Below are 20,092 nucleotides of genomic sequence, written 5' to 3' on the forward strand. Positions count from 1 at the left end.
CAGAGAAACGCCGATGTGTCTCTTGGTGGCCTCCGCACATCTGACCAGGGCCAGGGTCCTTGACCATAATCAAACTCAGGACCCTTGGGTCCTCGGGCCAATGCTCTATCCACTGAGCCAAACCGGCTAGGGCTTAACCGGCTTTATTTTTCTTCGGAACACAATCTACTTCCTGATTATAGCATACATTAATCTGTCTGCTGTATGTTTCTCCTCCTACAATGGAAGTTCTGTGAGGAAGGGACTTCACCTAACTTGTTCTCTGCCGGATTCCATGACCCCAAATCAATGTCTGGCACATCGACAACGTATATTTGTGCAGCAAATGGATGAATAGATTTACTTTCTAAGTCACATATATAGTATTTAATCTCTCCCACTACAGTTATAAGCACTTTACAGAATTATTCTTCCTAAGTGATAGATCCTCCCTTCCCCCAACTGGTGGGCGGAGTATGACGTAACCTGCAGCCCGGAAATACCTGAGTGACTAACCATGTACCTTATATGGACTATACATTGGACCACCAATCCACACCTGCCAAATACCCTAAGCCCTTGTCCCATATGGATAATGCAGTAAGCCACCAATCAGTGTGGGCCGAGTACACTAAGCCCCCACCCCTTCCCATTCCGCCCCTCAAAAGGCGTGCCCACCCCGCACGTGCTGCTGTTCTCCCCTTGCGAGACAGCCCGGCAGGTGCTTCTCCTCTAATAAAGCCTGTAGTCCTGGTTTTCCGGCCTCTGTCTGATCTTTCACTAAGAATTCTATAGAATAGGTTCTATTATTATCTCTACTAGTGGCCCAGTGCACATTGAAAGGAAATTAATTAGAAGAAATATTTTAATATTACTATTCGCCCTTTCTCTATAATAGAAGTGTCAGAGATGAAAGAAAATTAGTAAAATGTATATGAAAATAATATATAAATTGATTAATAAACAATAACAGCATGATATAACAACAAAGACATGACATAAAAACAACAAAAATATGATATAGAAACAACAAAAACATGATATAAAAACAACACTGATAAAAACAACAACTGATAAATTAATTAAACTTATTCTAACACTGAGGCCAGTGTCAGACGGGAACAAATCAATTCTTGGAATCAGAACAACCTCTTCTTCCGAAGATCCTGTTAATACTTCAGCTTCAATTATGTTAGGTTGAAATCTTGTGATAATAAATCTAGTGCCATTACAAAGACCCCATTTACTATTAAGATTTCTCAGTAGCATGATGATTGCACCTACTTTCAATTCTAATTTATGACACGGCATTCCTGAAGAAGTAATACTTTTAAGAAATTCGATGGGAAAATTATCCTTTTCAGCATCACCCGTTAAATCTAGTATTATTGTCGATTACACTGTTGTCTCTGCGTTTTAATGCAATATCTATTCCCCAGCCTTTTTCACCATGTGGGAAAAGAATAGGATATGTCATTGCATCTAATGTAGGAAACAGGATACTGATTTGTTTCATTTTAGTGGCACTCGGATTATTGGGATCTGATTTACAATGAATGAGCAAGTCCCTTTCGAAAGGAGGTCCTCCATCTTCATTTCTAAATATAACAGCGACTTTGGTTACACGGGGAGAATGATATATACCTGATCCCTATTACAATCATATTTAGTCACCATTGTTACTTCCGTGTGACGCCGCCGCCGCTTTCTTTCAGCTTCAGAATGTCAACAAAAACAAACAAATTCATGATCAACAATGACAGATCAAAACACTCATGTGCGACTGGCGCCAGCGAGAGCTTTATGTGTCACGAATGCACAAGTCAACTTACCCTTTTATACATATAGAACAAACGTGCTTGATTAGACCTGCTTTCTGATGTAGCTAAACTTTTTCCAGCCCAGTGAAGCACCCCAACTTCTCTCTCAGGTAATTGTCAGCAACACGGCAGTAAATATCAACACGAAGCAGATTATTATTGTAGATCACGCAGGGAGAACAAAGGGTAAAATATTTAACTGCAGCAGTGTTTGACTATATTCTGCAGTGAGAAAACCTGAAGTCATTTTCAAGGTCCACCATTTCTTACTTCTTTTCAGTCAGGTCAAGTTTCTAAGCTTTCTAAATCTGTTTTCCAGCTAATGAAAAGAAACTAGGATTCCACTGAGTCTTCTATCTACCTCCTCCAGGACTTCTGTGAGGATCAAATGAGATGAGGCACGGGAAAACGCTTCGCAGACATTTGGTTAAAGTGTAAAGTGTTCCCACCTGAGGTTAGTCGTTGCTAGGGAGAAGAAGCCAGGTGTTGCTACTCAACGACATAACCCAGATAGTCGGACACTTAGCATATTAGCCGTTTATATAGAGAGATTTTATAAATAAATGAGGCCTAGATAGGTTGAAGAGCCTCACTCAAGCCACAAAGCCAGAAAGGGGTGGAGCTGGGATTCAAACACAGGCAGGCTGGCTCCAGAAGAGCCACTCTCTTTTTTCTTTTTTAAAAATATATTTTATTGCCAAAACCGGTTTGGCTCAGTGGATAGAGCGTCAGCCTGTGGACTGAGGGGTCCCGGGTTCGATTCCGGTCAGGGGCATGTGCCTGGGTTGCGGGCACATCCCCCGTGGGGGATGTGCAGGAGGCAGCTGGTCGATGTTTCTCTCCCATCGATGTTTCTAACTATCTATCTCTCTCCCTTCCTCTCTGTAAACAATCAATAAAATATATTTTTAAAAAATATATATATATGTATATATATATATATATTTTTATTGATTGTTTACAGAGAGGAAGGGAGAGGGATAGAGAGTTAGAAACATCGATCAGCTGCCTCCTGCACACTCACTACTGGGGATGTGCCTGCAACCAAGGTACATGCCCTTGACTGGAATTGAACCTGGGACCTTTCAGTCCGCAGGCCAATGCTCTATCCACTGAGCCAAACCGGTCAGGGCAAGGGCCACACTCTTTTTTTTTTTTTTTTAATATATTTTATTGATTTTTTACAGAGAGGAAGGGAGAGAGATAGTTAGAAACATCAATGAGAGAGAAACATCGATCAGCTGCCTCCTGCACACCCCCCACTGGGGATGTGCCCGCAACCAAGGTACATGCCCTTGACCGGAATCGAACCCGGGATCCTCCAGTCCTCAGGCCGACGCTCTATCCACTGAGCCAAACCGGCCACGGCAAGAGCCACACTCTTAATCACTGTGCCACTAGTGGGGTTCAGAACATGCTACCCCAAAATATGGCACCTTGGCATATTGAATATTTTAAACTGAAGGAATTTGAGAAAACAGGAAAGTCACTTTGACCTTCCCTACCCTCACCCTATCTTAGGCAGTTAGACAGACACAGAGCAAGGACAACGGGCCAGGCACAGAAGGTCACCAGGTGGAAAGCCCCAGGTGCTCAGCAAAGGGCAATCTAGGGTGGGACCTCGCCCCCAGGGTGACTTTTCCTCCCCTCGAATATCTGGTCATGTGGTTTGGACACCCTTTCCTCCGTAGAGATAGCATCTAGGCCTCAGTTGTATTTCAGCTCCAGGCCCAGAAAAGCAACAAACCCAGCCACGGCTGCTTGCCCCCAGGACCAGCGCTTTGGATAATGACCCCCAATCAATCAGTGGAGACCTAGACCCTGAAAGGACTCACCTGGAAAACTGTGAATCCTCTACTGAGACCCTCCCCTGGGACGTCACCTAAAATCTCCACCCTAGAAACCCTTAGGACGGAGGCCCAGGGTGCTCTTCCCCCGGGAGCCTGAGCCCTGCCCTCCTCCTCCCCATGCCCCCAGGCCCCTTGCCACTACCTTCCTCACTCCCAATCTCCAAGGGCCCTTCCTTTACTTCTATTAATGTGTTTCCATTTTTTTCCTATGAATTACTTCTGTGGTTTTATAAATAAATGCTCTCTTATAGTTGGAGTCCTGGCTCTGAATTCTTTCCTAGCCAGAACCCAAGTACTGAGGTCGCTAAACCCAGGTCCGGTCTGACCCCACCAGACCCACACCTGGTCCCATTCCTGCTGCCCCCTCCGTTCTCCCTAAAGACAGGTCATAAAATCCTCAAGTGAGAGGGACCCTCCCTATACCCAGAGGAAAGTTACCATCCTTATCTCCAAAGACAAAGGGACTCCCAGAAGAATCCTAACCAACAGGCCTGTTCCCTCCAGTTACACTTCCCTCATATCCTTTAACCTATCGTATTTCTCTACAACCTCTTCCAGTCTTCCTTTCCTTAGAAAGACTCCCATGTCATGTAAAGCTTAACTAAATGTGTATGCTTTTCTCCTGTTAATGTGTCTTTGTCAGTCTAATTTCAGACCCAGCCAGGAACCCAAAGAGGGGCAAAGAAAACTTTTATTGCGTGGCCAGCGTGGCTCAGTGGTTGAGCATTTACCTGTGAACCAGGAGGTCAGGGTTCAATTTCATCAGGGCACACGTGGGGTGGCAGGCTTGGTCCCCAGGAGGTAGCCAATCAATGATTCTTTCTCACCAGTGATGTTTCTATCTCTCTCTCCCTCTTCCTTTCTCTCTGAAATCAATAAAAGTATATTTTTTAAAAAACATGTACATAATCTTAACTTCCTGTAATCAAATACTCACCTTGCTTTTTTCCACTTTGATGCAGTCTTCCTTATGGTCCCTCCTTAATTCCAAATGTATAAAAGAAACTACACCACTGCCGTGGCCAGTTTGGTCAGTGGTTAGGGTATCATCCTGCCCATCAAAGGGTCATGGGTTCGAATCCCGGTCAGGACACATACCCATCCTGTTGGGGTGCATGCAGGAGGCAGCTAGATGATCAATGTTTCTCTCATATTGATGTTTCTCTTTCTCCTCTCTCTCCCTCTCCCTTCCTCTCTCTCTGGAATCAATTTTAAAAATATCCTCCAGTGAGGATTTTTTTAAAAAGAAACTTTGTAACTGTCATTCGCCAGAGCATTTGAGACCTTGCTTCCCAGCACTGTCATCGTTTGACACAAAGTCTTATAAATTCTTTACAGGTTTGGACATTTCTTACTTGACAGACTCATGTTCTACTTGGTCTGCACTGTGCTTTTCTCACCAGAGATCACAGATATATTTTTATTCCATTGTAGGAATATACCATAGTTAATTTAACTAGTCCTCGAGGTTAAACTAATCCTCTAGGGCAGTGGTCGGCAAACGGCGGCTCTCGAGCCACATGCGGCTCTTTGACCCCTTGAGTGTGGCTCTTCCACAAAATACCACGTGTGGGCGCGTGTACAGTGCGATTGAAACTTCGTGGCCCATGCGCAGAAGTCGGTATTTTGTGGAAGAGCCACACTCAAGGGGCCAAAGAGCTGCATGTGGCTTGCGAGCCGCCGTTTGTTGACCTAAAGTCTAGGACATCTAGCTTGTTACCAGTTCTCATTCCCCAAACACTACTGTCGTGAAGTATTGTTAATCATGTGCAACATATTTTTGTATAAAATCTCTAAGTTAGAGTCTAACTTTATTTTCTTCCAAATAGTTAATGCTCCCTTATTTCAGATTGACAGCATTTTATTTCACAGCTCTTTTAAACTCTTTATGGAGTAAAATAGTATTTAAATAAAGGAAAAATGCCGTCGCTGAACATTTGCAGAGCCCTGTTTAACTGATAGGGACGGGAAGCAGAAGGCAATCAGGCCCCACTCCAGGCCCCGGGGATCTTTTCCAGGGGGACTCGGGGCCTCAGGAAGACAAATGTGTAAGGCATGAACGACCAGCACGGGGAGTCCAGTGACCGAGAGCCGCCCGCGCCGTGTGGCTCAGTGGGTAGAGCGCCGGCCTGCGGGCTGGAGGGTCCCAGGCTCCATTCTGGCCGAGGCCGAGCCTGGGCCGCGGGCTCCATCCCCGGTAGGGTACCGGCTGGAGCAGCCGCTCTCAGCGCTAATGTGTCTATCTTTCTCGCCTTCTCCCTTCCTCTCTGAAATAAATAAAAATATACATTTAAAAAATAGATAAATAACCGAGAGTAAATCCAGAGCTGGAGGACTAGTGCCTTCAGGACCAGTGAATTCACGCAAAGAGAATTGTTGAGAGAAAAGCTGCAATTACTTGGAGCCACTAATACATTGTGAGCGCCCCGAAAGCGGAACAGATTCTATTTTGTCCCGAGGGCGACGGAGACGTGGAGCGACCTAACCGGGAGCCGGGCTGATAGTCTCGGTAAACCGGCCCGGCCTCTGTGAGAAGCGGCTTCGGGGAGGCGCTGCTCAGATGGAGGCGGGAAGATAACTCACCTGTTTGTCATTCCGGCGCGGACAGACTGGCTGAAAGAGCTGACACAGCGGTAAAATCCTGTCAAGGAGAAAACATACTTTTCCTCTCCTCTGAGCTCTCGGCTGAGACCCCATAACAAAAACACAGATTAACAGGAGAAAAACAAACAAGTTTATTAACGCGAACACTCGGTGTGCACATGGAGAGGCCCAGGGAGAATGAGGAAGTCCCTGCACGGCCTCAAACACCCAATGAAACCCCACCTCCCGCCAAAGGGGAGAAAAGCGGGCCGGGAGGTGAGGGCTGCGGCTCCCAGGGGCGCCTTTCCCACCGACGAGCTTCTCGCGATGAGTCATCCTTTTCCTGGTACAGAGGAGGCGCCCTTACACATGGAGATTCCTTTATAAATACAAACTTCCCCTCCGAAAGGGCAGCTTAAATAACCCTTATGTCCGAAGGCACACTTGGGCCCGGCACATCCCGCGGCCTGGTCCCTGTGAAGGCGGCGGAAGCAGGCGCGAGGGGAGGAGGCGGCCAGGGGCCCGGGTTCGGGCTCGGCGCTCACGGAGATGGGACACACATGGGGTTGGAACCGGGAAAGACGAAGAGGCTCAGTTCTGAACAGTCTGAGGTGTCCGTGGGGCAGTTACAAAGCGACCTCCAGGAGGCAGGTCTGGAATGAAAGAAGGGGCTGAGCCGGGAAGTGCCAGAGTAAATGGGGCGGGCGACAGTGCCCAGGGACCCGGTAGGGTTAGGGGATGGCGCCAGGGAAAAGGACTTGGGCCCAGTGCACGCCCGCGCCCTTCCCGCCCCTCCTCGGCCCCGCCCACAGAACTCTGCGCCCGGCCGGCCCCGGGGCTTCCCGCGCGCCGCTCGCCGAGCATGGTGGGAGCGGAAGCCGGCTCAGAGGGCCGAGCATGTCGGGAGATGTAGTTTAGGAGAGGCCCCGCATTCCTCGCGAGACCTGGCCTTCGGTCACTTTAAGGGCTGGTCCAGAAAGCGGTGATGCTCCCGGGGCAAGGTGCCCCTCCGGCGGCGGCACGAGGCTCCTCGGGCCGTGTCTCCTCTTCGCAGAGCGTGGCATTTCCACGCCTCCACGATCTGCTCCACCTTCAGGGGAAGGCCCGTCACTCACGGTGGAGGCCCGCGGTGCCCCCCTCACCCCCCAGACCCTGTGCCACCCCCCACCCCCACCCCACGCTGCCGAGTGGCTCTGAGCCCGGTTCCCCGCCTCCGCACCGGGAAGAGCGGCTCCCTCCGGTTTTGCTCTTCCAGGGCACTCAGCTCCGCCGGGGCCAGCAGGGCCAGTCTCAGCTCCCGCACCACTGGGGCTGCCACCTCAGCCACAGGCCTCTCCAGCACCGCCTGCGAACACCAGCCCTGAGCCCGGGCGGAGCGAGGGGGCGCGGGGGGGGGGGGGGGGGGGAGGGCGGGGGGGACGGACGGACACCTAGCCCACCGCCCGCTCGCCGGTTCCGGCAGCCCGATCCTTCAGCACCCTCAACCCGCGCTCCCCTCCGCCCCGCTCACCGCTCCCACGCGCGCCCAGCTCCGGGCTGCCAGGACCAGATCAGCCTCATCCACGCAGAGCTTGTCACTGCGCAGCAGGAGCAGCAGCGCGGGCGCTGACAGCTCCAGGAAGCCACGGGTCCGAAGTGCTTCCTGTGGGTCCAGGAGTGAGTCAGGGAGGAGCAGAATGAGGTGTGTGGGGTTGTATGAAAATGGGGAGCTTACCTGGCTGTGGGCCTCTATGAAGGCTATGCAACGCTCCTGCAAAGGTCCCAGGCCAAAGGTTACAGCCACCTGGGAGCAGAATAAGGGAGATCAAGCTAGAGATGAGGGGCCGTGTCCTAGTAGCCCAGCCCTCCGCACGGGGGACTACCTGCTTGGGTCCAGCATACCCACCTGCAGGGCCTCACAAACCAGCTCCACGTCCAGCACCTTCACCACAAACCCCAGGCATAGCTGGGAACGGAAACAAGTATAGGCTGTGCTGAGGTATCCTTGCTCCCAGACCCCCACCCATCCCAGAAGCAGTGAGCAGGCTTGGAACCATCAGCCATCAGACTCCTAGCAGGCCCAGGCCCAGGGAGACAGGGGATCACCAGGGCCTAAGCCTTGGCAAGCCCAGCCCTCCACAAAGGAGAATTTTCATGTCTATTTCTATTTGAAGAACAAGGATGAAGGCTCTCATCTGGTATATACGGCACCAGCCATAAACACCCCTTGTGCCCCACAGCACACACCAGGCATGCAGGCATCCTTTTGCACACAGGCACACATAAATGCCTATTAACAGTAAGATACTTCTCCCGGTGTTGGTACATGTTCCTCTCCGGGACAGAATGAGTGTGAGGAAGGGTATGAAATGAACCCATCAGAGGCAACGGAAAGGAGAGGGGCCTGCCCCATAAACCCACCTCTCTCAGTTCCTCCAGCCCATACTCCACCGCTGCTGTCAGCACCTCCAGCACCTGCAAAGTGGTGGTTGGAGTGGAAGAGTTGGAAGAGTTTTCCCTGCCCCCCCCCCTCCCCCGCCCCCCAGACCTCTGCCCAGTGGGCTCACAGAATGGCGGTGCAGCTTGACACTGTTGGTGTACAAGAACTCCAGCACTGCCAGGAAGGCCTCCGCTGGTATGGTGCTTAGCACCACCGGGCTAGGCACCCCAGGGCCTGGCTCTGGGCCCAGAAGTCGCTGGAAAAAGTTGCATCTACAGGCCAGCAAGCACCGGTGGGCAAACACCTCCTGCCGTTCTTGACCGACCACAAAGCGAACATCACTGTGGAAGAGAGGGGCAGAGAGCCAGGGGAGAAGAGGCCGGAGTCTAGGATGCAACTTTAGGCTTTGCCTTTGCCCATTCTGTGTCTTCGCTTCCTTATCTGTCCTATAAGAGACAGGGCTTAGTTCTTTCAGCCGAAGGTTTGGAATACAAAGGCCTGTGTTCTAGTCCCAGCTCCACCCTATGGTACCTCAGGCAAGTGACTTTCTACCTTTGAATCTCAGTTTGCTCCCCCAAGAAATGGGATGGCAATCCCAAACTCTCCGGTCTGGGAGGAGGTGGCTATGCTTGATCACGGAAGAAGCTCCAGGGCTGATGGATTACACATTACGTCTCCTCCCCAGCCCGAGTCTTGGGGGAAGGGAAACGCTGCTTGCTCTTCCTCCACAGACTGCAAACTCAGCTTTTTTCAGCCTCCTCCAGACAAGAGGGGGTGGGAGGATAGGAGTACAGAGACAGCAGTAATGCACCATCAAGAGGCCAGACCACATTTTCCATCTTCATGATCACTTCCGGCCCCAGCCTCTGGGCCTCTGACAATATAGTAGGTAGGAGGCAGGGGATGAAACCTGACTTTCTGGAGCCTCCTGGTCCTAGTTCCAAGGCCTGTGACCTCCAAAGCAGTAGGGTTATGGGATTCAGCCACCTTTGTGGAGGAGCCCAGCTCTCAGCCAGTGGGGACAGCAAGCTACATGCTAATTCTCCCGACCAGCCCTGCGCCCCCCCCCCCCTCTCTATTCCTGGTTTCAGACCACTTGTGTCCTAGGCAGACACTGAGCCCTAGACAGCACCCTTGAACCACTTCCTGTCTGAGACATTGGCTCAATCTCTTGAACTTTTTGTTCCTCTAGAAAATGCCCAGTTCCTAGGACAGGGTCATCTGCTCCTCTGCCTCCCCAGGGAGGGACTCAAGTTACTTCCCATCTCTCTGGATCCAGGGGGCAGGGGGCTCTTCTTTGCTAGGAGCCCAAAGTCCAAAAAAGGAAGGCCTTTGCCAAAGGTCACACAGTCACCTGCTGCCCTCCACCTCTGGTCTGGGGATATTATGGCCCCTGAGTTCAAGAGGGTCAAGTCCTAATTCCCCGCCTCTCCTGCACGCAGGGCTTCCTGAGTCATGGGGCCCAGCAGAGCCGGCTATGGAAACCCACAGAGAGGACCCACCCCCTCACCTGTATAGGCGGTTGTTGATGAGGCTTCGGAGGGCTTTGGAAAAGGGCTCAGCTTGCCCATGCACCAGTCCAGGGGTCTCCATGGGTGGGCGGGGGCAGGGGCGTGAGTGAAATAGCCTAGCAGGCCTGTTGTAGGTCGGTATGTGGGAGGCAGTAGGTGGGAAGGAGCAGGAGGCCTGGCCAGGCCTTACAGTTGGTAAGGAGACTAGAAAGGCCAGAGAGGGAGGGGCGGGAGTTTGGGAGGCCCGCTTGCTGAGAAGCTGTTTAGGGATGGGGCAGGAGAGGCCCAGGTGTCTGAAGAAGGCATCAGAGGCTGGTAGAGGAGGCCAGAGGCTCGGCTTGGGGACTCAGGGAGGGGACCAAAAGAGGCCGAGTTGGAGCAGACTAAATGGGGGAGGAGAAGCTAACTGCAAATGAGGCCCCAGCTGGGAGCCTGCCCAGGCAGACTAGGGTGGGAAGCCTGTGGGTTTCCAAGGAAACTGGAGCCTGGCCTGAGGAGGCCCCGCCTATCTCCCACAGGCCCAGGAAAAACTTCAGACTTCAGAGGGGCCCTAAGCAGAATGGGAGGGTATTAGCACCCTGGCCCCGCCGGTCCTGGGTTCGGAGTTCTAACTCCCTGCCCTCCTACCCCTCACCCACACGCACAGAGTGAGGATCAGGTTAGCCAGGTCTGGGAAACCCCCCTCAACAAGGGAGGGAACCCGGAAGGGAGTGCTTGCCCAGCAACGCATGGCAACTTCATAACACAGGCCAGGAAGGGAAAGGCAGGTTCTCATCTCGGAGAGGGCAGTCCTGTCTCTCCCAGAGGTATCAGGTGAGGAGGTGTCAGCTGACAAAGGAGTCATGGCCTCTGGCATCCCCGAAATGCAACCCAAGAGGCGTGGCAAGCTGGGGACCAGCCCGAGTACTTGGTCAGCAGGGGTCGGAGGAAGGCTGGATGCCTAGATGAGTGAGCCCCCCCTCCCCTGTGCTGAGGCAGCTCTGAGTTGAGGAAGTCAGCCAAGCCCCACCCTAGCTCTGCTCAGGGAGCGGAAATATTTGTCCTTGTTTAGACTGAAGGAGAGACGATAGAGTCATGATGTGCTCCTTCCTGTGGGCCCAGATCCTGATTCCCGAGCAGCCACCCCCACAGCAGCCTCAAGGCCTCCCCATATCCCAGGCCTCTGAGACTCACAAGGGAAGAGTGAGGAGCCATTCTTCACAAGAAGAGAAATGGACAGTGGCTTAAGAGCCCGGGGATAGGGGCACCTTTCTGACCAGCACCCCTTTCTACATCTGCTCCCAGTTGTCCTTGTCAGGGTAGAATGTTCCTGGGCTCTGAGCCCCAGTTGTCCCCTCTCCCCCGGTGACTCAGGCACCCTGCGCTCAGCACGTGTCACAGGAGCAACACTCCCAGGTTAAGTCAGAGCCCGGAGGGAGGGAGGGAACCAGGAAGGGAGGAGTGCTTGCCCAGCAACCCATGGCAACTCCACAACACAGGCAAGGGGCCCTCCTTCTCCCACCTGCCACCCAGGCTGTGAGAGCTGGAGGCCAAAGGCTGCAGGTGACAGGGTGCCTGCAGGGATTTCAGAAGACAGCTGCCATCCAAGAACTGATCCTGAAGGTAGGGCCAGAGGCCAAAAGCAGTGGGTGAAGGCGCTTCCTGTATCACCCACCCCAGCCTCAGCCAGGTGTGGGGAGAAGTGTGCCCACCGTTCTAGAAGCAGGTGGGGGTGGAAGATGACTGGATTTAACACCCACAGGGCTAGGACCTGTGGGTTGGAGTTGGGTCCGTTCGTCCCTCCTTCTGGTTAGGGGTTGAAGGCACCACTGGCTAGGCCAGGGGTGGGCAAACTTTTTGACTCGAGGGCCACAATGGGTTCTTAAACTGGACCGGAGGGCCGGAACAAAAGCATGGATGGAGTGTTTGTGTGAACTAATATAAATTCAAAGTAAACATCATTACATAAAAGGGTACGGTCTTTTTTTTTTTTTAGTTTTATTCATTTCAAACGGGCCGGATCCGGCCCGCGGACCGTAGTTTGCCCACAGCTGGTCTAGGCTGAGGCAAAAAACAGATACCTCTACCCCTTCTCCTGCTGGCTGACCCCACAGTGTCCAGGCAAAGGAGCTCAAGGGACAGGGTCGAGTCCAAGATGACAATCTAAACAGCATCTCTTTCCTTGTTTATGTCCCTAACAGCCCTTAATCCTCTAAGCACCTAGGAATCCACTCAGCCCTGGACTATTTGATTTACGTGTCTCAAAAACACAGGTAAGAAGAGGTTAGGGGATAAAAACCCTTATTACCAAGTAAGAAAATGAGTGGTATTCCAAGGTGAAGGCCACCCAATCCAAGTGTGGGTCTCTCAGCCAGCAGGTCCATGGCTGGTAGGCCTGTGCCCCCAGGACGCCAGGAGGAGGAGACTGCCAAAGACCCCGGGTTGAAACTATCGCTGGCCCGGCCTCCAGGCCATCTGCCCAGCATTGATGAGGCCCGACCAGCAGGTCCGGGCCCAGCCTCCCGCCGCGGCTCAGTGCTGGGCCCGACTTCATCCTTTTCCCGCCGCAACTCGCTGGCTGGACCAGGCATGGGTCCTGGGGGCCGGCGACCATCCTTGGGCCCAGTGCCGCCTTTAGGCTCAAGGATCAGCTTCTCCGGGTTGCTCCTGGCACCTCCTCGGCGGATGGCACCCTCATATCGCACTGAGCCAGCGCCTGGGGAGCGCTGGGAGGCCATGCGAACACAACATGCCCTGGAGGAAGTGCTGGCCACAGGACTACAAGACACAGTCTACTCTGGCACCAAGGCAGGGCCCCTGGCTCGGGAGCTGTGCGAACTGGTGCACACGCGCCTGCGAGAGCTCAGCCCGCCCCGCTACAAGCTGGTGTGCAGTGTGGTGCTGGGGCAGCACACGGGCCAGGGTGTGCACGTGGTCAGCCGGGCGCTCTGGGACGGGGCGCATGACGGCCTGGCCTCCGCCACCTTCACCAACGCCTCGCTCTTTGCAGTGGCCACGGTCCATGGGCTCTACCACGAGTGAGGAGGCATCCAAGTTCTGCAAAATGGTTTATTATCCCAGGAGGAGGCCCTCCCTAGGGCGGCACATCCCAATAAATAAATGTCTGTCAATAAATAAAAGTGGTCCATAAATAGCGCCCCCTAGCTGGGGGCTAAGGCTCAGGCTTTTCTTGGAGAAGGGGTAGGAGGCAGCTACGACAGGCAGCCTGCAACCCCAGTGAAGTTGGTCCCTGATTCCCTGGGGGATTAGGCCCAGAGCCCCCAGTGAGGCACCAAAGGGACAGGGAGGGCCACAGAGGCCAGGGCCAGAGCCTTACAGGCACCGGCCTCAGGCCTGAGGGCTGGGTGGTAGCCCGCTCTGCAGGCTGGGCCTAGGCCGAGCAGCGGTCCCGGAGCAGCCGCAGCGTATAGCGGAGCCGCTGCCGCAGATCCGGGGAGCAGCCCAGCTGCCGAAGGTGGGAAGCAAGGTAAGTACAAGCGCTGCGGTTGCGGGCCACGAACGTCACAAGGAGGGGCTCCCAGCCACTGAGGATCAGCTTGGTGTGGTCTCCGTAGAAGTTCACCTGTGCACAGGGGGTGGCATGGATCGGGGCCCAGGCCCCAAGTCCTTTCCTCCCCACCACCCTAGGCCTCCCGACTGCCCCCAACCCCAGAGAAGCTCTCACCTGGACCGTGCCATCACTGAACAGCATGAGCAGGGCCTGATCGGTCTTGACCCACTGCAGTAGGAGTGGGGGGACAGGCACCTCCACTTCTTCCACACTAGGCAGATCTCCACCCTGGGAGCAGAGGCAGGTCACTCGTCTGACATGAGTCAGGGCCCTCCCACTGTTGTCTCCCTTAGAGGGTCAGCCTTTAGCTTTGAGCCCCTCCACAAAGGGGACTAGGAAGGGACCAGGATGTTAGTCCTCCATGTGCCCCACCCCAGTCCACACACCTTCATGAGGTGCTGTTCCATGTAGGAGGTGAAATACCGCAAGACACCCAACTGAGGCTGCAGGCCCCGAGGCACAGCACCCACAGAGAAGGAGACGTGCTTTGTGCTGGTGGGGTTGTAGTGCACAGTCCTGGAGGGGAGGAGACGGAGGTCAGAGGGAGCCCAGGCCCCGAGCCCAGGCGCACACACCAAGGTGCAGCCCTGCTGGGTACAATGGCCTGGATACAAGACACCCCATAACAGCACTTACTTTCTGTTGGCCGACAGCGCCATGTGTGTGCCATTGTTGAAGAGCACGGCCACTCGGCGGCTGGACAGCTGGTACCCAAAGCCAAACTTGTTTGAGTAGTCAACCCACTTGCTGACCCACACCAGAGGCTCTGGCTGTGCCAGGGGAGCCGGGTTCTGATCCGCTGTCATGGGAGAGGAAGGAGTAGGACCTGTTCCTGGCCTTCCAGCCAAAGAACTTCCACCACCATCACATGTCCCAGACCCCACCGTACCTGGGGGCATGAAGGCCAGGCAGTTTCTCAGAGCACAGAGTGCTGACTCCACCACGGTGGCCACAGTCAGACCTTCTTCAAACCCTAAAGGGAACGGGGTAGTCAGAATTAGGCATTAGTCCCCTAGGACCCAGGCCATGTCCTCCTGCTCACTCCTCCCCTCTGGTCCCTGGTTTCAGCCCAGTAACCGCTAGCACCTCTCATTCTCCTGGCTGCTCACCATCTCCGCTACTCGCCAGTGTCCCACGGGGTGAGCTGTCTTCGGGCGCTGTCTCTACCAGGCTGAGGGGGGCTGGGCCAGAAGCTGCTGGAGCCTGGAGGATTGGGTAGGGGAAAGGAGTGGTGAGATAGGCCCTGAAATCCAAATCTTTTTTTTTTTTTAATATATGTTATTGATTTTTTTACAGAGAGGAAGGGAGAGGGATAGATAGCTAGAAACATCAATGAGAGAGAAACATTGATCAGCTGCACACCCGCTACTGGGAATGTGCCCACAACCAAGGCACATGCCCTTGACTGGAATTGAACCCGGGACCCTTCAGCCCGCAGGCCGACGCTCTATCCACTGAGCCAAATCGGCCAGGGCAAAATCCAAATCTTTGAGAGTCCATGGCTCAGCCCTGCCCTGGCACCGAGGTCACCCCAGGTCAGACCCGCCTGGCTAATGAGACACAGCCAATTAGGCCACCACGAGGCTAGATGCTTCACCAGCCTCTTTTATCTCGAGCTTCCCGCAGCTGCTAGGGTGGGGTGAGTCAGGGAACCCTTGCCCGTGTGAGCACCTCACCTCAGGCTTGGCATCCTGATGGGCAATGGATGTCCGAGTGAGGCCGCTCACCAAACAGGAAACCTCGTCCCGCTCCTCGGGATGGTTCTTACCTGGATGGGGGCAGATAGAGCCCTCAGTATCCTGCATCCCACAGGGATGATACAGCCTATGTAACACACGCTCTCCCCAGGGGCTCCCAGGTACTCACACCACCACCATGTATGTGTATGTGTATGTAACAGCCCCCCCCCCCGCCACTCTGTACCCTCAAAACCACTGGCATCCCAGACTCACTCTTGTTCTTCTTCCTGCCAAAGAGGCTCTTGGTAACTTTGACAAACAGAATCCTAGCTGGGTTAAGGGGTACCAGGTCTGGGACTGTCACGCAGCTGTTGATAGGAAGCCGGTCGGGGGTGTAGCCCTGAGGAGTGGAGCCATGTGAGCAGAAAAGAGAGGGTCCTGCACCTGCCCCCCTTCAATCCCCTGGGGATGTGCGAACTGGACGTAGGTGTCTGTGAGCCACAGACCTTGGTAAAGAAGTCATGGCGCAGGATCTGGTCAATTGAGGGGCGGTCCTGGGGCGAGGCTCGAAGGATGGCAGCCAGGAGCTGCCGGGCAGGCAGTGAGAGGCTGGCGGGCAGCGTGTAGTGAACCTGTTTGATGCAGCGGTACGTCTCCTTCAGGTCAACTGTCTCAAAGGGGGGGCTCCCACATAGCAGTGTGTACCTGTGGGCGGAGATAAGGGGTCAGGAGTCAAGTGGGAGGTATGCCCCACCCGTGCACCCATCTGTGTGCAGATGACCCGGGACTCACATGACACAGCCCAGGGACCACACATCTGCCTCTGGGCCATGACCCTGTCTCTGCAGCACTTCCGGAGCCACATAGTTAGGGGTGCCACAGATGGTCCTGGAAAGGGGAGGAGAGGGGAGGGTTTAGGCCCAGCCTAGCGAGCCCTCGCCCCATCCCCGCCCCCACTGTGAGTCCAGACAAAGCAGCTGCCTGTCACCAAAGGCCAGAGAACTCCTGCTTGTCCTGGGACAATGGATGCTGGGGATGGCAGCTGAGTCCCCGCCCACCTGCCTGGCCCAGCTGCTCAGCTGCTCTGTAGGACTGGGGGAGGGAGGGCCTGGCCCCCAACCCAGCCCCCTTCTCCAGGGTCAACAGAGGGCCCATCACTGATCCCTTCCTCCTTCCCCCACTCCCATCTGCCAGACACCCATACGGGCTGTCACCTCCTACAGTCTGTGCCACATACACACACCAACACCAGCTGTCACATCCCCCATAAACACTCATCTGCCACACATGCTGTCTGTGTCCCTCACACCCAGTCATGGCCACAGCAGCGTCTTCTTACATACAGGGTGTCACCTCCTGCCATTCCTACACTCTCTGTCTGTCTCACACACACAATACTGTGTCACCTGCCCCCATCCACACAAGATCAGTCACACAGCTCCAAGAATCCTTATATCCCGATCTGTCTCAGGGGCTCAGGCACCCATAGCACCCTCAGCCTCTCCACCAGTCCCAGCAACCCGGGCTGCCACCTCCAACTTCACACACAAACAGCCCATCATCTTCCCCATCTGCCACACACACACACACACACACACACACACACCAGGCAATCATCCTGCTTCCCACAGAGGTGCTGCCTGCCAGGCAGTCATCTGTGTCACACACTCACTGTGCCACCCCCTGAAACACTCACTTCTTCCTATGCTCTGGGGGCTCCAACCGGGTTGCCAGCCCAAAATCCCCCATCTTCAGTTCCATGTTCTCAGTAATAAAAAAATTTCCTGTAAGGGGGCAGAGAGGTGTGTCACACTCCTTTCTAAGCCTCCCCACCCCCACCCCGACCTGCCCCCTGGCCCAGGAGTCTCACCCAGCTTGAGGTCTCGGTGCAAGATGCCTCGCTGGTGCAAGTACTTGAGTCCCGAAAGGATCTGCCGCAGGTAGTAGCGCACTTCTGGCTCCAACAGGGTGTGCCGGGCCTTCCAGATGTGGGCCAGGGACTACAGAGAACCACCGCCTCAGTCCCTGGACCGCCCTCCCTGACCCTCCCTCAACCCTGTTCCGTGAGGAAGAGACAGGATCTCAGCTTTGGATCTTAAGGCTCCTTGACCCATCAGCCCGAATCACCATCCCTCACCTTTCGGCTGCAGAGCTCCAAGAAAATGTATATGTTGTCAGCATCCTCGAAGTGATGCGAGAAACGCACGATGTGGCGGTGCTGCAGGCCGCGGTGCAGCGCAATCTCATTTAGGATCTGCAATGGGGGTGCAGGCAGGACCGTCATCCTTCAGGGGCTCCCACGCCACCGTCCCCACCCCGCGCCTCATCCGCCAGGCCGGGGCCCCAGCCCACCTTCTCGCGCTGATGCGGCTTGGTAATGCGGCTCTGCGAGATGACTTTGACCGCGTAGGCGCTGCCGGTCTCTGTGTCCGTGACCTCGTAGCAGCGGGCGAAGCCCCCCTGTAAGGAGGGGGCGTCAGGCATGTGCTCCTCGGGAGGCCGGATCGGGCCCGCACAGGTCCCCAGCGCCCCCACCGCGCCCGGCGCGGGCCAAGAGGCTGGCAAGGCCCCCCCCGGACCCTCGCCAGCACCACCCCGAGCTCACCTTGCCCAACAGGCGGCCTTTGAAGTAGGTGCGGCCGCTGCCTGGGTCCGTGATGAGGCGCCCGGGGTCCGGCGCCGGCGGCGCGGCCAGCGTCTCCACTTCAGGTCCCGGCCTGGCATCCGGCGGCGGCCCGGGCCCGGCGGGGGGCGCGGGCGGAGCGGGCGCGCTCGGGAAGGGGCGCGGGGACAGGATGCCGGCTGCGGGCTCCATGCGGGCCGTGCGTCGCAGCGCGGGCCGGGCTGGTTCTCGGTCCCACCCGCCGGGGCCGCGCTGGGCGCCGCCTGGATTTGCTACGCTGGGCTCGCGCCCGAGGGAGCCCGTCGTTTTTATCAATGAACGCCGGCCCCCTCCCCGGCGTCTCGTCATGGAGAGCCCGCCCCCTTCCTGGCGGCGAGTCACCGGGAAGCCACACCCTCCGCGGGCTTTATCATCAGGAAGCCCCGCCCCACTCGCCCGCCCCTCCTCGAGGCCCCGCCTCCTGCTCACGCCTTAAAGGCGCAGCCATACAGCCGGTCACCACGTGGCTTCCTCCAGGATGTGGGGCCAGCCTCCGCTCCGCCCCTCCCCACCCGTCCTGGGGACTGGGCGCCCATTTCTTTCCCCGTCTTCGGGGTTTATGCTGAAGTCAGAGTGAGTTCTGGGCATCTGGGGAGTTTCCCCACGGCACTGGGGGTTTCCAGAAAAGGGAAGAGGAGACCCCGACGCTTGCTTTCACCCTGTCGCGTCTTCCACGTTCCCCTTTAAATGCCTAAGTCCCTGGCCAGAGCCCCCAGGTGCAGCCCAGTGCTGCCCCCCTCCGGGCCTGGGAGGAATTGCAGACTCCCGAGCCGAGCTGGCTTGCGCAAGAGGAGGGGTAGAATGGGGCTGCCACACTGAGTTTTGGGGTCAAACAGACCTGGCGTTCAAGGCTTTTACCATGACCCAGGCCACAGCTTTTGCTACCCACTTCCACACGCGAGGGGCAGATCTAGGGTTCCAGCGGGGTCCCCTCTTCTCTTTTCTGGAAACCCCCCCTGCCCTGAGTCAGCCGCCAGAAGGCCAGAAAGGGGAGAATGGGAATTGGATTTTCTCAAACCTAGCAATGGACTATTGGGCAGGTGGTCCGCGGGCCATCTGGGCCCCTCGAGCCCTTGTACATGCCGGCCCTTCCCAGGGCCAGAGGCAGAGAGAGGTGGGGTCCTAGCCCCTCTGGAGTGTTTGTCATAGTCTCCTCCTGGCCTTGTCCTCCTCACCTTTCTGCCCGCACTCTGTGCAGCCGTTCTCAACCTGTGGGTCGTGAACAATGAAAATACATCCTGCATATCAGATATTTACATTACAATTCATAACAGTGGCAAAATTACAGTTATGAAGTAGCAACGAAAATAATTTTATGGTTGGGGGTCACCACAACATGAGGAACTGTATTAAATGGTCGCGGCATTAGGAAGGTTGAGAACCACTGCATAGGATCAGTCAATTATTATGCCATTCAGTTCTCAAAGATTTATGGAGAGCACCTGCTAAGTGCCCAGCACTGTCTGAATGAGGCTGGGCAAGGATACGGCCCTCCTTTAATTTACAATCTGCTTGATGGACACATACAATAGGCAAATACATAAATAAGGTAATTGCAGGCTGTGAAAAGTGCTATAAAGGAAGTAAGCAGAAGAGTAACCAAAGAGCCTACTTTAGAAAGAACAGCCAGGCTTGGCTGGTATGGCTCAGTTGGTTGAAGTGCTGCCTTGTGTACTGGAAGGTCACAGGGTCCATTCCTGGTCAGGGCACATACTGTATTGCTCTTACATTGATGTTTCTCTTTCTCTTCCTCACTCTCTAAAATCAATAAAGATAAAAAGAACTAGTCCTCCTTTTATTTATTTATTTTTTGTTAATCTTCACCCCAGGTTATTTTTCCAGAAAGTGGAAGGGAGGGGGAGAGACCGAGAGAGAAACATCGATGTGAGGGAAACACATCAATTGGTTGCCTCCTGCACGCACCCCGACCAGGGCTGGGAAATCAAGCCTGCAACAGAGGTATGTACCCTTGATGGGAAGGAATTGATTCGATCCTAGGGTCCTTCAGACTGCAGGCCGAAGCTCTATTCACTTTAAAA

General features: G+C 54.8%; 3 protein-coding genes across 5 annotated transcripts; 1 reads left to right on the top strand and 2 right to left on the bottom strand.

Annotated features, from left to right (window-relative positions):
* Positions 1-6,366: 6,366 nt before the first annotated feature.
* BTBD19 (BTB domain containing 19) lies at positions 6,367-10,830 on the bottom strand. The gene is made up of 8 exons (XM_070403261.1): positions 10,162-10,830; positions 8,779-8,992; positions 8,633-8,686; positions 8,118-8,177; positions 7,947-8,015; positions 7,743-7,874; positions 7,452-7,577; positions 6,367-7,322 (listed from the first exon to the last, which is right to left on the bottom strand). Exons 1-8 carry the CDS (start codon positions 10,242-10,244, stop codon positions 7,188-7,190), a joined length of 873 nt encoding a protein of 290 aa, XP_070259362.1. The 5' UTR covers positions 10,245-10,830; the 3' UTR covers positions 6,367-7,187.
* Positions 10,831-11,596: 766 nt separating this feature from the next.
* Positions 11,597-13,293, top strand: DYNLT4 (dynein light chain Tctex-type 4). Of its 3 annotated transcripts, none has more exons than XM_070404890.1 (3): positions 11,597-11,764; positions 12,343-12,414; positions 12,499-13,293. In XM_070404890.1, exon 3 carries the CDS (start codon positions 12,524-12,526, stop codon positions 13,181-13,183), a length of 660 nt encoding a protein of 219 aa, XP_070260991.1. In that variant the 5' UTR covers positions 11,597-11,764; positions 12,343-12,414; positions 12,499-12,523; the 3' UTR covers positions 13,184-13,293. The 3 variants fall into 3 exon arrangements, with proteins under 3 accessions (XP_070260991.1, XP_070260990.1, XP_070260992.1); XM_070404889.1 differs by having other exon boundaries at positions 12,513-13,293; XM_070404891.1 differs by having other exon boundaries at positions 12,517-13,293.
* On the bottom strand, positions 12,168-18,314 carry PLK3 (polo like kinase 3). Its single transcript, XM_070404888.1, has 15 exons — positions 17,997-18,314; positions 17,744-17,851; positions 17,529-17,645; positions 17,262-17,391; positions 17,088-17,175; positions 16,184-16,279; positions 15,898-16,096; positions 15,665-15,791; positions 15,389-15,480; positions 14,822-14,915; positions 14,602-14,685; positions 14,349-14,511; positions 14,099-14,228; positions 13,827-13,940; positions 12,168-13,724 (listed from the first exon to the last, which is right to left on the bottom strand). The coding sequence occupies exons 1-15, from the start codon at positions 18,204-18,206 to the stop codon at positions 13,533-13,535; spliced, it is 1,944 nt and encodes a 647-aa protein (XP_070260989.1). The 5' UTR covers positions 18,207-18,314; the 3' UTR covers positions 12,168-13,532.
* Positions 18,315-20,092: the final 1,778 nt, after the last annotated feature.

The sequence above is a fragment of the Myotis yumanensis genome, unplaced genomic scaffold, assembly GCF_028538775.1.
Source record: "Myotis yumanensis isolate MYYU_CA2020_CCGP unplaced genomic scaffold, mMyoYum1.0.hap1 SCAF_2, whole genome shotgun sequence".
NCBI classification, from domain to species: Eukaryota; Metazoa; Chordata; class Mammalia; order Chiroptera; family Vespertilionidae; genus Myotis; species Myotis yumanensis.

Excerpts from the sequence above, each read along its gene's own strand:
- PLK3 (XM_070404888.1), bottom strand. The coding sequence starts at position 18,206 with ATGGAGCCCGCAGCCGGCATCCTGTCCCCGCGCCCCTTCCCGAGCGCG. Across the intron at positions 16,097-16,183 it reads TGGTCCCTGGGCTGTGTCAT|GTACACACTGCTATGTGGGA; the intron begins GTGAGTCCCGGG and ends CTCCGCCCACAG. Across the intron at positions 14,512-14,601 it reads CCTGGCCTTCATGCCCCCAG|CGGATCAGAACCCGGCTCCC; the intron begins GTACGGTGGGGT and ends CTCCCATGACAG.
- BTBD19 (XM_070403261.1), bottom strand. The coding sequence starts at position 10,244 with ATGGAGACCCCTGGACTGGTGCATGGGCAAGCTGAGCCCTTTTCCAAA. Across the intron at positions 8,993-10,161 it reads ATCAACAACCGCCTATACAG|TGATGTTCGCTTTGTGGTCG; the intron begins GTGAGGGGGTGG and ends TCTCTTCCACAG. Across the intron at positions 7,875-7,946 it reads TCATAGAGGCCCACAGCCAG|GAAGCACTTCGGACCCGTGG; the intron begins GTAAGCTCCCCA and ends CTGGACCCACAG.
- DYNLT4 (XM_070404890.1), top strand. The coding sequence starts at position 12,524 with ATGGCTGGTAGGCCTGTGCCCCCAGGACGCCAGGAGGAGGAGACTGCC.